The 12,411-nt window shown below is 47.2% G+C and overlaps 1 protein-coding gene across 12 annotated transcripts in view; it reads left to right on the plus strand.

Moving 5' to 3' along the window:
• The first annotated feature begins 6,959 nt into the window (after positions 1-6,959).
• pnpla4 (patatin-like phospholipase domain containing 4) overlaps positions 6,960-12,411 on the plus strand; it is a 77,961-nt gene continuing 72,509 nt past the window's right edge. For 2 of the 12 annotated variants that reach the window (XM_072576869.1, XM_072576868.1), the window contains exons 1-3: positions 6,960-7,275; positions 9,237-9,327; positions 11,465-11,650. In XM_072576869.1, the coding sequence (XP_072432970.1) occupies positions 11,471-11,650 (180 nt within the window). In that variant the 5' untranslated portion in view covers positions 6,960-7,275; positions 9,237-9,327; positions 11,465-11,470. Of the gene's footprint in view, positions 7,276-8,049; positions 8,150-9,236; positions 9,328-11,002; positions 11,164-11,464; positions 11,651-12,411 lie in introns of those variants that run through there. The other 10 variants (XM_072576875.1, XM_072576872.1, XM_072576866.1 and 7 more) reach the window with 9 other exon arrangements.

Genomic DNA, 12,411 nt, shown 5'->3' on the forward strand with positions numbered 1-12,411 from the left:
ATATAATGCAATTACACCATTAAGCGTTTTAAAGGACACAGGGAATTAAATTACATGTTGGAATGTTATTTTATAGAATCTCCTGTTGTTTGGGATGTGTATTTGTCAGGGCACAGTGTCTTCTGTAGGCTGGGATGTGTAATTGTTGTGACATGGCACCCCCTGTTGTCCTAGCTGTGTAATTGTTGGGACTTTGTACCCTTCATTCAATGGCCCTGCAAGCTCCATGAACTGGTTAAAATAAAATGAGAGGGTGAGCAGGAGGCCACATTCCTTACAGCTAGAGGCAAGTTTCTGTGATGCAGCTTCCATCACCATCTGATCTTTGGGTGGCATGGTGGCTTAGTGTTTAGCACGACTGCTTCGCCGCGTCAGAAACCCAGGCTCAATTTCACCGTAGGATGACTGTCTGCATGGAGTTTGCATGTTCTCCCTGTGTCTGTGTGGGTTTCTCCAATTTTTTCCCACACTCCAAAGATGTGCAGGCTAGGGTGGATTGGTCATGTTAAATTGCCCCATAGTGTCCAGGGATGTACAGTTTAGGTGGATTAGCCATGGGAAATGCAGGGATGCAGGGATAAGGTAGGGTGGACTCAATGGGCCAAGTGGCCTGCTTCCATGGTTATAATGTCCTTTATAGGTCAGGATGTGCAATTGTCAGCCATGTGGAATTGTAAATACAGAGCAACTCCTGTAGTCCAAGATGAGGGTTTGAGCTATGGGGAGAGGCTGAATAGGCTGGGGCTGTTTTCCATGGAGCGTTGGAGGCTGAGGGATGACCTTATAGAGGTTTATAAAATGATAAGGGGCATGGTTAAGGGAAATAGATAAGGTCGTTTCCCTGGATCGGGAGAGTCAGAACTAGAGGGCAAAAGTTTTGGGTGAGACGGGAAAAATTAAAAAGTGACCTAAGGGGATACGTTTTCTCCCAGAAGGTGGTGCGTGTATGGAATAAGCTGCCAGAGGAGGTGGTGGAGCCTTCCACCTTGGGACCTTCCAACACCACGGGATCATAAAGCCACAAGAGTCATAGAGATGTACAGCATAGAAACAGACCCTTCGGTCCAACTTGTCCATGCTGAACAGATATCCCAACCCAATCTAGTCCCATCTGCCAGCACCCGGCCCATATCCCTCCAAACCCTTCCTATTCATATACCCATCTAGATGCCTTTTAAATGTTGCAATTGTACCAGCCTCCACCACTTCCTCTGGCAGCTCATTCCATACATGTACCACCTTCTGAGTGAAAAAGTTGCTCCTTGGGTCTCTTTTATATTTTTCCCCTCTCACCCTAAACCTATGCCCTCTAGTTCTGAACTCCCCGACCCCAGGGAAAAGACTTTGCCTATTTACCCTATCCATGCCCCTCATGATTTTATTAACTTCTATAAGGTCACCCCTCAGCCTCCAATGCTCCTGGGAAAACAGCCCCAGCCTGTTCAGCCTCTCCCTGTAGCTCAAATCCTCCAACCTGGCAACATCCTTGTAAATCTTTTCTGAACCCTTTCAAGTTTCACAACATCTTTCCAATAGGAAGGAGACCAGAATTGCACACAATATTCTAACAGTGGCGTAACCAATGTCCTGTACAGCCGCAACATGATCTCCCAACTCCTGTGCTCAATACTCTGAAGGAAGCATAGCAAACGCTTTCTTCACTATCCTATCTACCTGTGACTCCACTTACAAGGAGCTATGAACCTGCACTCCAAGGTCTCTTTTTTCAGCAACTCTCCCTAGGACCTTACCATTAAGTGTATAAGTCCTGCTAAGATTTGCCTTCCCAAAATGCAGCACCTCATATTTATCTGAATTAAACTCCATCTGCTACTTCTCGGCCCATTGGCACATCTGGTCAAGATCCTGTTGTAATCTGAGGTAACCCTCTTTGCTGTCCACTGCACCTCCAATTTTGGTGTCATATGCAAACTTACTAACTGTACCTCTTATGCTCACATCCAAATCATTTATATAAATGATGAAAAATATGGACCCAGCACCGATCCTTGTGGCACTCCACTGGTCACAGGCCTCCAGTTTGAAAAACAACCCTCCACCACCACCCTCTGTCTTCTACCTTTGAGCCAGTTCTGTATCCAAATAGCTAGTTCTCCCTGTATGCCATGAGATCTAACCTTGCTAACCAGGCTCCCACTGGTCTATAGTTACCTGGCTTGCCCTTACCACCTTTCTTAAACAGTGGTACCATGTTAGCCAACCTCCAGTCTTCTAGCACCTCACCCGTGACTATCAATGATACAAATACCTCAGCAAGAGCACTTCCCTAGCTTCCCACAGAGTTCTAGGGTACACCTGATCAGGTACAAGGGATTTATCCTCTTTTATGCGTTTCAAGACATCCAGCACTTCCTCCTCTGAAATATGGACATTTTTCAAGATGTCACCATCTATTTCCCCACATTGTATATCTTCCATGTCCTTTTCCACAGTAAATACTGATGCAAAATACTCATTTAGTATCTGCCCCATCTCCTGTGGGGCTGCCTTGCTGATCTTTAAGGGGCCCTATTCTCTCCTTAATGTATTTGTAAAAACCTTTTGGATTCTCCTTAACTCCATTTGCCAAAGCTATCTCATGTCCCCTTTTTTGCCCTCCTGGTTTCCCTCTTAAGTATACTCCTACTGCCTTTATACTCTTCTAAGGATTTACTCAATCTATACCTGACATATGCTTCCTTCTTTTTCTTAACAAAACCCTTAATTTCTTTAGTCATCCTGCATTCCCTACATCTACCAACTTTTCCTTTCACCCTACCAGAAATATACTTTCTCTGGATTCTTGTTATCTCATTTCTGAAGGCTTCCTGTTTTCCAGCTGTCTCTTTACCTGTGAACATTTGCCCCCAGTCAGCTTTTGAAAGTTGTTGCCTAACACCATCAATATTGGCCTTTCTCTAATTTAGCACTTCAACTTTTAGATCTGGTCTATCCTTTACCATCAATATTTTAAAACTAATAGAATTATGGTCGTTGACCCCAAAGTGCTCCCCCACTGAATCCCTCAGTCACCTGCCCTGCCTTATTTCCTAAGAGTACGTCAAGTTTCCTGATCTCCCCTCCCCCACTCCTTATCCCAGATTCAATCCTCCAACTCGGCATCACCCTCTTGAACTGTCCTACCTGTCCATCTTCCTTCCCACCTATCCACTGCACCCTCCACCCTGAGCTATCATCATCACTCCCTAACTTCATCCACCTATCGCATTCTAAGATCTCTTCCCCCCCAGCCCCACACCTCTCTCATTTCTCTCTCAACCCCCTAGCCCCCCCACCACCCCACATTCCTGATGAACAGCTTATGTTCGAAACGTGGATTCTCCTGCTCCTCAGATGCTGCCTGACTGGCTGTGCTTTTCCAGCTCCACACTTTTTGACTCTGACTCTCCAGAATCTGCAGTCCTCACTTTCTCTTAAGAGATCTGGTTGGCATGGATAAGTTGGATTGAAGCATCTATTTCTGTGCTGTACATCCTTATGATTCTATATGCAATTATTATGGCACAGCACAGCTCCTCCTGTAGTCTGGGATGTGTAATTGTCAGAATACAACACACCTTGTATCTTTGTGTAATTGTTAGCACACAGAGTCCTCTGTAGGCCAGGATGTCTAACTGAGAGAAAGTAAGGTCTGCAGAAGCTGGAGATTAGATGAGAGTGTAATGCTGGAAAAGCACAGCAGGTCAGGCAGCATCCAAGAAGCATGAGAATCAACGTTTTGTACAAAATCCCATCATCAGGAATGAAGCTTGTGGGCTGGGAGGTGAAGAGATAAATGGGAGGGGGTAGGGCTGGGGGGGAAGGTGGCTAGAGTGCAATAGGTGGGTGGAGGTGGGGGTAATGGTGACAGGTCAGAAAGGAAGGTGGAGTGGACAGGTGGGAAGGAAGATGGTCAGGTAGGACAGGTTGTGAGGGTGGTGCGAGTTAGAAGGTTGGATCTGGGATAAGGTGGGGGAGGGGGAAATGAGGAAACTGGTGAAATCCACATTGATGCTGTGTGGTTGGAGGGTCCCAAGGTGGAAGATGAGATGTTCTTCCTTCAGATGTTGGGTGGTTAGGATGTAGTAATGAAGGAGGCCCAGGACCTGCATGTCCTTGGCGGAGTGGGAGGGGGAGTTGAAGTGTTCAGCCATGGGTGGGGTTGGTTGGTGTGGGTGTCCAGGAGATGTTCACTGAAGTGCTCTGCAAGTAGACGTCCTGTCTCCCCAATGTAGAGGAGACCACATTGGGAGCAACGGATACAGTAAATTATGTGTCTGTTATGGACTAGGCCAGAGGCAGCCCAGACCATAAGTTTGAAACTTGTTTTGTTAAGTGTACAGTGAGAATTTCCTGGAGTAAGTTAGCTAGGTTGACTACCAGGTTTTAAAACAAACAAAAATTTATTCACGAAACTATACAATGAAAGACAGGACAGAATAAAGAATCCTTACAGAACTCAATCTATCCAAACTAGAATTCATTATGCTGTTCCAAATACACACAACAGTCCCAATAAACACACTCTCTTAAAAACAAATGGAACAAATGCTTACAGGTTGAAGTTGTAAAAGCAGGAGAGTGAGAGTTTCACAACCTGTTTCCACACTGCTGTTCTCCTAACTAGTTCTGGACTGAACTGCTCAGTTAGAGAGCTGACCCCTCCCCTTTCATTATACAGATCACTTCTAAAACATGACCACTTTGGCCTGAAGTCTCATCTGTTTACATATAAACAAAAAGGCCTCTCAATATCCTTTAATCTCGGTACCAAACCAGTCGAATTGGAGCCGAGAGATGTTCACAACCCCTCTGAAAGAAACCAAGGACACAGTATCCTTGAGAAAAGGAACAGCTTTTGGAAAAGACGGACTACTTTGTGACATATGGAAGTACAGGCAAAACTCTGATGGATTTGGAAAGCTCCTTTGGGGCCTTGGATGGTGGTGAGGGAGGAGGTGTTGGTGCAGGATTTCCTGCGGTGACAGGGGAAGGTGTCGTGAGGGGATGGTGGGCTGTTAGGGGGTGTGGACCTAACAAGGGAGTCGTGGAGGGAATGGTCTTTATGAAAAGCGGACAGGGGTGGGGAGGAAAATATATCTCTGGTGGTGAGGTCCTTAGTTAGTGGCAGAAATGGCGAGGATGATGTGTTGTATCTGGAGATTGGTGGGGTGGAAGTGTGGACCGGGGGGAGGGTTCTGTCTTTGTTGCAGTTGGAGGGGTGGGGTTCGAGGGTAGAGGTGCTGGAAATGGATGAGATACATTGGAGGGCATCATCGACTACATGGGAGAGCAAGTTGCAGTCTGTTGTGTTCTGTGATGGAGTTTGCCCTCCTGGGAGCAGATGCGGTCGAGGCAGATGGATAACGTTTTTACAGGAGGCAGGGTGGGAGGAGAGATGTAGTCCAGGTAACTGTTGGAGTCAGTGGGTTTGTAGAAGATGTCTGTATTGAGTTGGTCACCATTGATCGCAATGGAGAGGTGCAGGAAGGGAAGCAAGATGTCTGAGATTGAAAACTTAAGGTCAGAGTGGAATGTGTTGGTGAAGTTGATGAATTGTTCAACGTCCTTGTGGGAGCATGAGGTGGCGTCGATACAGTCATCTATGTAGCAGAGGAAAGGGTAGGGAATGGTTTGGTGCAACTGCAGAAGATGGACTGTTCCAAGTAACCGTTAAATGACAGGCTTAGCTGGGGCGCATGTGGGTGCCCATGGCTACCCCTTTTGTCTGGAGGAAGTGGGAGGATTCAAAGGAGAAATTATTGAGGGTGAGGACCAGTTCAGCCAAACGAATGAGTGTCAGTGGAAGGGAACACCGGGAGAGGAAGAAATGGAGGGCCTGGAGGCCTTCGTCATGGAGATGTATAGGGTCCATGGTGAAGATGAAGTGTTGGAGTCCAGGGAAACGAAAGTCTTGGAGGAGGTGAAGGGTGTTGGTGGTGTCCTGAACAAAGTTGGGGAGTTCCTGGACTGAGAGGGGATAGGATAGTATCAAGGTAGGTGGAGATGAATTTGGTGAGGCAGGAGCAGAATCGGGCGGTGCGGGGTTCCCGGACTACAAGGTTGGAAGTTGTGGGTGGGAGTTCCCCTGAGGCAATGAGGTTGCTTCTGGTCTGGGAGATGATGGTTTGGTGATGGGAGTTGAGGTCATGGTCAAGGGACCAAGAGGAGGAGGTGTCTTCAAATTGGTGCCCTGCTTCAGCGTTGTACAGGCCAGTATGCCAAACTACCACTGCCAACCCACCCCTCCTCCCCACACTTGTCTGCTGGTTTGATTGTGAGGTTGGGTGTGGAAGGCTGTGCATTGCGAGGGTGAGAGGTGGAGTGGGTGATCGGGGGGTGGACAGGTTGAAGCAGTCAATGTCCCAGTGGCGGCAGTTTGAAATAAAGAGATTTGTTAGTACAATTGTTAGTACACAGCTCCTCCTCTAGTACAGGAGGTATAATTGTTGGGACACAGCGCTTAATCTCTCCATTCCCCTGTCTGGGAAGCGTAACTGTTGGAACACTGCCACCTGTAGTCTGGGAGTGTAATTGTCAGGACACAGCACCCCTTTTGACTGGGAGGTGTAATTGTTGGGACAGAACACCCTCTGTACTCTGTGAGGTCCGATTGTTGGGCTGCAGCGCCACCTGTAGTCTAGGAGGTCTGTTTGTTAGGTCACAGCGCCTTCTGTAGTCTGGGAGGTGTAATTGTCAGGACACAGTGTCCCCTGTAGCCTGGGAGGTCTGATTGTCAGGACACAACATCCCCAGTAGCCTGGGAGGTGTAATTGTCAGGGCACAGCGCCCCCTATAGTCTGGGAGGTGTAATTGTCAAGACACAGCGCCCCCTATAGTCTGGGAGGTGTAATTGTCAGTCACGGCGCCCCCTGTAGCCTGGGAGGTGTAACTGTCAGGTCACAGTGCCCCCTGTAGCCTGGGAGGTGTAACTGTCAGGTCACAGAGCCCCCTGTAGCCTGGGAGGTGTAATATTTGAGCGGGGTAGCTCGTGCTGGAGGGGAAACGGTGGAGTCCGCAGACGGGAGTATTCCTGATCATCAAACCGGCCCCGGGGACCGTGCAGCCAGCTCCCCCCCCACTCCCCACTCCCCGGGCCGTGTGTGGGAGAGGGAGGCCCCGGGCCCAGGGCCGTGTGTGGATCAGGGCCCGGGCCCCGGGGTTGCTAAGGGCGGCCTGCGGGTCACCGGGGGCGGGGGCAGAGACCGGGTCCGGGGGTCCGGGGGTCCGGGGGTCCCCCCCCATAAACCGCACACCCCCCATGGCCCACTCCCGGTAAGTTTCACAGAACACAGCCTTTCAGCAACAGCTGCATTGATATAGCGCCTCCGCGATCACATCACAGTATTTGAGCCCAGTTTACACTGTAATGTTGAGAGTAGGATTTAAATAATGTTGTGCCTCAGGCAAGGGAACTGCTCTTTGAGAATTAATTGGTTAATATAACAGCGATTGACCATTGAACTATATGATGTGCCTCAATGGTAGTGTCCCTACCTCTGAGCCAGGAAGCCTGGGTTCAAGCCTCACCTCCTCTAGAGGTGTGTAATAACATCCCGGTACAGGCTCATTAGAAAATAACATTGATGTGTCTGAATGTGTGTGTGTGTTTGATTGGGGGACCTGGGATGGAAGGTGATGCATACACACGGTCTCCTATGTTCGTAGGTTAAGGTGGTTCGAGGACTCTTCCCAGCACAATACCCCTTTTAGTTACCTGCAAAGTCTCTTTGTAGCACTTCAGCCTCATGCCGTGATTGATGGTCATCACTGTGGAGGGTGTCAGGTAGGTCAGAGAACCTCCTTGTCTGCGGGCGGTGGAAAGGGGGACATCAGTCCTAACTGGCTGCCCCTCCTTCACAGCTGTGTTCGCCCCTGGACAATCCTCGGAGAGGGAGTAAGGGGTAAAAACAATGACCGCAGATGCTGGAACTGAAAATGTGTTGCTGGAAAAGCGCAGCAGGTCAGGCAACATCCAAGGGTTTTCAGCACCGATCTGCAGTCCTCACTTTTTTTCCCTGCAGATGCTGGAAGCCAGATTCTGGATTCGTGGTGCTGGAAGAGCACAGCAGTTCAGGCAGCATCCGAGGAGCAGTAAGGGGTGTCCACCAATACCCTCAAAGCCTTTAGAGAGAGCTGGGTACTGCAGGTGCTGGGGTGTCTCATCTCGCTCTCCTAACGCTATCCTGTTTCCCCCCACCTTTTTGATTCTTGTTTCTGTTGCACTGCCCCTGGTGAGCAGTGTTTGTCAATTGTCACTTGTTTGGTGATTGAGTGTTTTGGTGGTAGATTTCTTGAAAAACGAATTAGTACACTGAGATTTTTTTTAAAAATGGCTTGAAAAGCTCAGCAGGACTGTGGAGAGAAATCAGAATTAACCTTTTGGGTCTGGTGACCCTTCCCCAGAACTAATAACCTGAGATTTTTTCCAATCTATCTGACGCACTAAGGTTTTGGGAGCTACTCTTGTAGCCCACCTTTGAACATTTTCCAAATCCTCCATGATACCAACGAAAGCTGCACACATTATTCTGGCTGTAATCAGGACAATGTGCTGTACTTTGTTTCACATTGATATGTTTTGTCCTCTATCGAGGAGCCCTGTCAATGGAACTTGATCACCCCTTTGACTTGGCTGCAGCCCTTTGAATGAGCAGTCAGATCTATGTCATGTCCTCCTATATGGGAATGTTAAAGATCCCATGTCACAGTTTGAAGAAGAATAGTAGAACTTGTGTTTGGGCCATTGTGTACTTCAACTGAAAACATTCCCTTGTGATTATCTCCTTGTTGCAGGAGGTTATTGCAAGCAATCCATTGCAGCTGTTCCTGCTTTAGAACAGTGACTACACTTAAGTGCTTAATTTGCCATGAGATGCTTTGGCACATCCTGAAGTCCTGAAAGGTGGTGTATAAATGTGTGAACCATTACTGCTTCTCAGCATGGGTTATGGTCCTTCAGAGAATTATGAAGTGTAATGCTAAGATCTTTTACAAGCTTCTGATTTCAGAAATGTTCCCTGTAAAATATGAGTATATTCAGCCTTGGTCCTCCTTTGTGCTTATCTGGGTTGAATGTCATTTGCAAAGTCTTGACCCATCCTTGAACCATTATTAAGTTTTGCACCTAATTTTTCCATTGGCCTAACATGTACATGTATTCATTAAAACTTTAATGTTTCCTCTGTTTCCTGTACTTCACACTAATTAACATTCTGTATTATGCTATTCAACAGGTTGTTTGAAGAAGTAACAATCCTGGGCTGAGTTCATAGAGGTGTGGAGTACAAAAGATAGAAAATTCTGCTAGACCTTTACTAATCGCTGGTAGGTACCAGTGTCCAATTGTGGCCAATTCTGGGTGCCATGGCTTTGGTAAAATGTCAAGGTTTGACCTGACTGTCTCTGGGGTGGTTATATGGAGAGACCAGAAAAGTTGGGATTGTTCTCCTTGGAATCCGGTGAATTCTGAGTCAATTTAATGGAAAGCCCCAAATATAATCGGGGTTTCATGATATGTAGGGAGAAACTGTTTCCGTTGACAAACGTCACCAATCATAGGACTCGGGGACATCGAGATGTACAGCTCACGAAATACGACCTTTCGGCTCAACCCATCTATGCTGACCAGATATTCTAAATTAATCAAGTCCAGCACATTTGCCAGCACTTGGCCCACATCCCTCTAAACCCTTCCTATTCTTGAACCCATCCAGATGCCTTTTAAATTTTGTAATTGCACCAGCCTCCACCACTTCTTGTGACAGCTCATTCCATACACATACCACCCTCTGCACGAAAAAGTTGTTCCTTACATCCTTTTTAAATCTTGCTCCTCTCACCCTAAACCTGTGGCCTCTAGTTTTGGATTCACCTACCTTGGGGAAAAGATCTTGACTATTCACCCTATCCATGTCCCTCATGACTTTATAAACCTCTGTAAGGTCACCCTTCAGTCTTAGATGCTCAAGGGAAAACAGCCACAGCCTCTCCCTAAAGGTCAAGCTCTCCAACCCCAGCTGCATCCTTGTAAATCTTTTCTGACCTCCTTCAAGGTTAACAACATCTTTCCGATTCTGGATTAGTGGTGCTGGAAGAGCACAGCAGTTCAGGCAGCATCCAACGAGCAGCGAAATCAACGGTTTGGGCAGAAACCCTTCTTTGCCCAAAACGTTGATTTCGCTGCTCGTTGGATGTTGCCTGAACTGCTGTGCTCTTCCAGCACCACTAATCCAGAATTTGGTTTCCAGCATCTGCAGTTATTGTTTTTACCTCGTTGATTTTAACATCTTTCCGATGTCAATAGATGTGAAGCTGGAAATCCTGACAATGGGTTTTGGCCCGAAGCGTTGACTTTCCTGCTCCTCGGATGCTGTCTGACATGCTGTGCTTTTCCAGCTCACACATCTACTGACTCTGACTTCCAGCATCTGCGGTCCTTACTGTCTCCCAACATCTTTCCTAAAACAGGGAGACCAGAGCTAAATGCATTTAAAATAATTGGCAAAATAACTGGATTGTGGAGTTTCGTTTCACACCCTTTTCTGAGTAAATGAGAAGGACTAATTAATTAATGACCTGTCTGTTGAAAGCCGCTGCTGCTATAACAAAAGCTTCAACATAAGTCAGTGTCATTTCCAGGGCTAGTGTTGCACTGCAACTCCTGAGGCACCCACTGGCCACTCAAGATCTCAAATGTACTGACTTCCTCCCCAAGGGCACCTGTAGAAGAGAGACAGGCAATTGCAATGAGCAGCCCCTTCAACCATCTACTGCCTGGATCTGTTTACAGTCACTTTGTCCACAGACAGTTCATTGCATTGAGTTATTACCATGTGGAATGCATTGTCTGACATAATGAGTAATACGTTTCAATGGAGAAATGAAAAATACCAAAAAAAGGAATAAATTGCAGTGCTGTGGGAGAAAGAGCAGGGGAGTGAAACTAATGAGCATCTGAATAGCGACCTTCTATGATTCAAAGTTCTATAACCTTCCACAGTGTCTTTGAACCTGCATTTGCTAATGGTTCTAGCAGGCTCTTGGAGCTAAGTTACAAATTCGATCCTCAAGACCTCCTGTTGTTGGTACAACTAGTATTCACTGAGAAAAACAACATTGGAAGGACCGCAGAGAGGCCACCAGCCTGCGTTGCATTACACAGTAAGTCTCACCAATGCTGAGAGTTGTTTCTTGGCAACAAGTTGGAGAAACTCAGCACGTCTGGCAGCGTCTGCAGAAAGAAAGCAGAGTTCATCTTTCGTATCCCGGGGTGACCCTTCCTTCGCAGCGACTCTGCTTTCTCTCAGACTTGCTGAGTTTCTCCAGCTATTTCTGTTTCTGTTCCAGATTTCCAGCATCTGCAGTTATTTGTTGTTTAACGGCAGCTTGTCACTGGAACGTGGCCCGGGGTGGGGGCTTCCTTGTATGATTTTGTCTTGTTTTTTTCTTTCCATTCACACAGTTAACTATGTGTCCCCTGAACCTGACTTTTAGTGCCTGTGGATTTTTGGGAATTTACCACTTGGGAGCAGCAGTTGCTCTTCACAGACATGGGAACAAGTTACTCAGTAAAATACAGAACTACGCAGGAGCCTCTGGGGGAGCTTTAGTTGCTGCTGTTCTGCTATCACAACCTGAAACACTGGAGGTGAGTAAAATAGGAATTATAATGAGTGCACAGCCATGGATTATCTGCAATCAGGATTTTCATTAGGTAGACTTTTGCAAGCAAATCAGAATTTCCACATGATATTGCCACATCTGTACATTTAATGCTGTTTAATCTCACTTCCCAGCCCTCACCCCTTGTGGGCGGCACGGTGGCACAGTGGTTAGCACTGCTGCCTCACAGCGCCGGAGACCCGGGTTCAATTCCCGCCTCAGGCGACTGACTGTGTGGAGTTTGCACGTTCTCCCCGTGTCTGCGTGGGTTTCCTCCGGGTGCTCCGGTTTCCTCCCACAGTCCAAAGATGTGCAGGTTAGGTGAATTGGCCATGCTAAATTGCCCGTAGTGTTAGGTGAAGGGGTCGATGTAGATGTAGGGGTATGGGTGGGTACGCTTCGGCGGGGCGGTGTGGACTTGTTGGGCCGAAGGGCCTGTTTCCACACTGTAAGTAATCTAATCTAATCTAATCTAAAAACCTCGTGCATTTTTTTTTCTTCCTTTTCAAGCATTAATCTGATGCCAGATGTTACTATTCCAGTAATATAATGGAATACTGCGGATGCTGGAATATGTGAAATTAAAGCAGAAAGTGCTGGGGAAACTCAGCAGGTCTGGCAGCATCCGTGGAGTGAGAGACATAATTAGCGTTTTGTGTCCAATAGGAACTCAAACTTTCAGAACTGAAGGGGGCTGGTAAGTGGTGGTTTTCATCCTGTAGGCAGAGGGGGGAAGGAGGAGCGAGT

The sequence above is a fragment of the Chiloscyllium punctatum genome, chromosome 9, assembly GCF_047496795.1.
Source record: "Chiloscyllium punctatum isolate Juve2018m chromosome 9, sChiPun1.3, whole genome shotgun sequence".
NCBI lineage: Eukaryota > Metazoa > Chordata > Chondrichthyes > Orectolobiformes > Hemiscylliidae > Chiloscyllium > Chiloscyllium punctatum.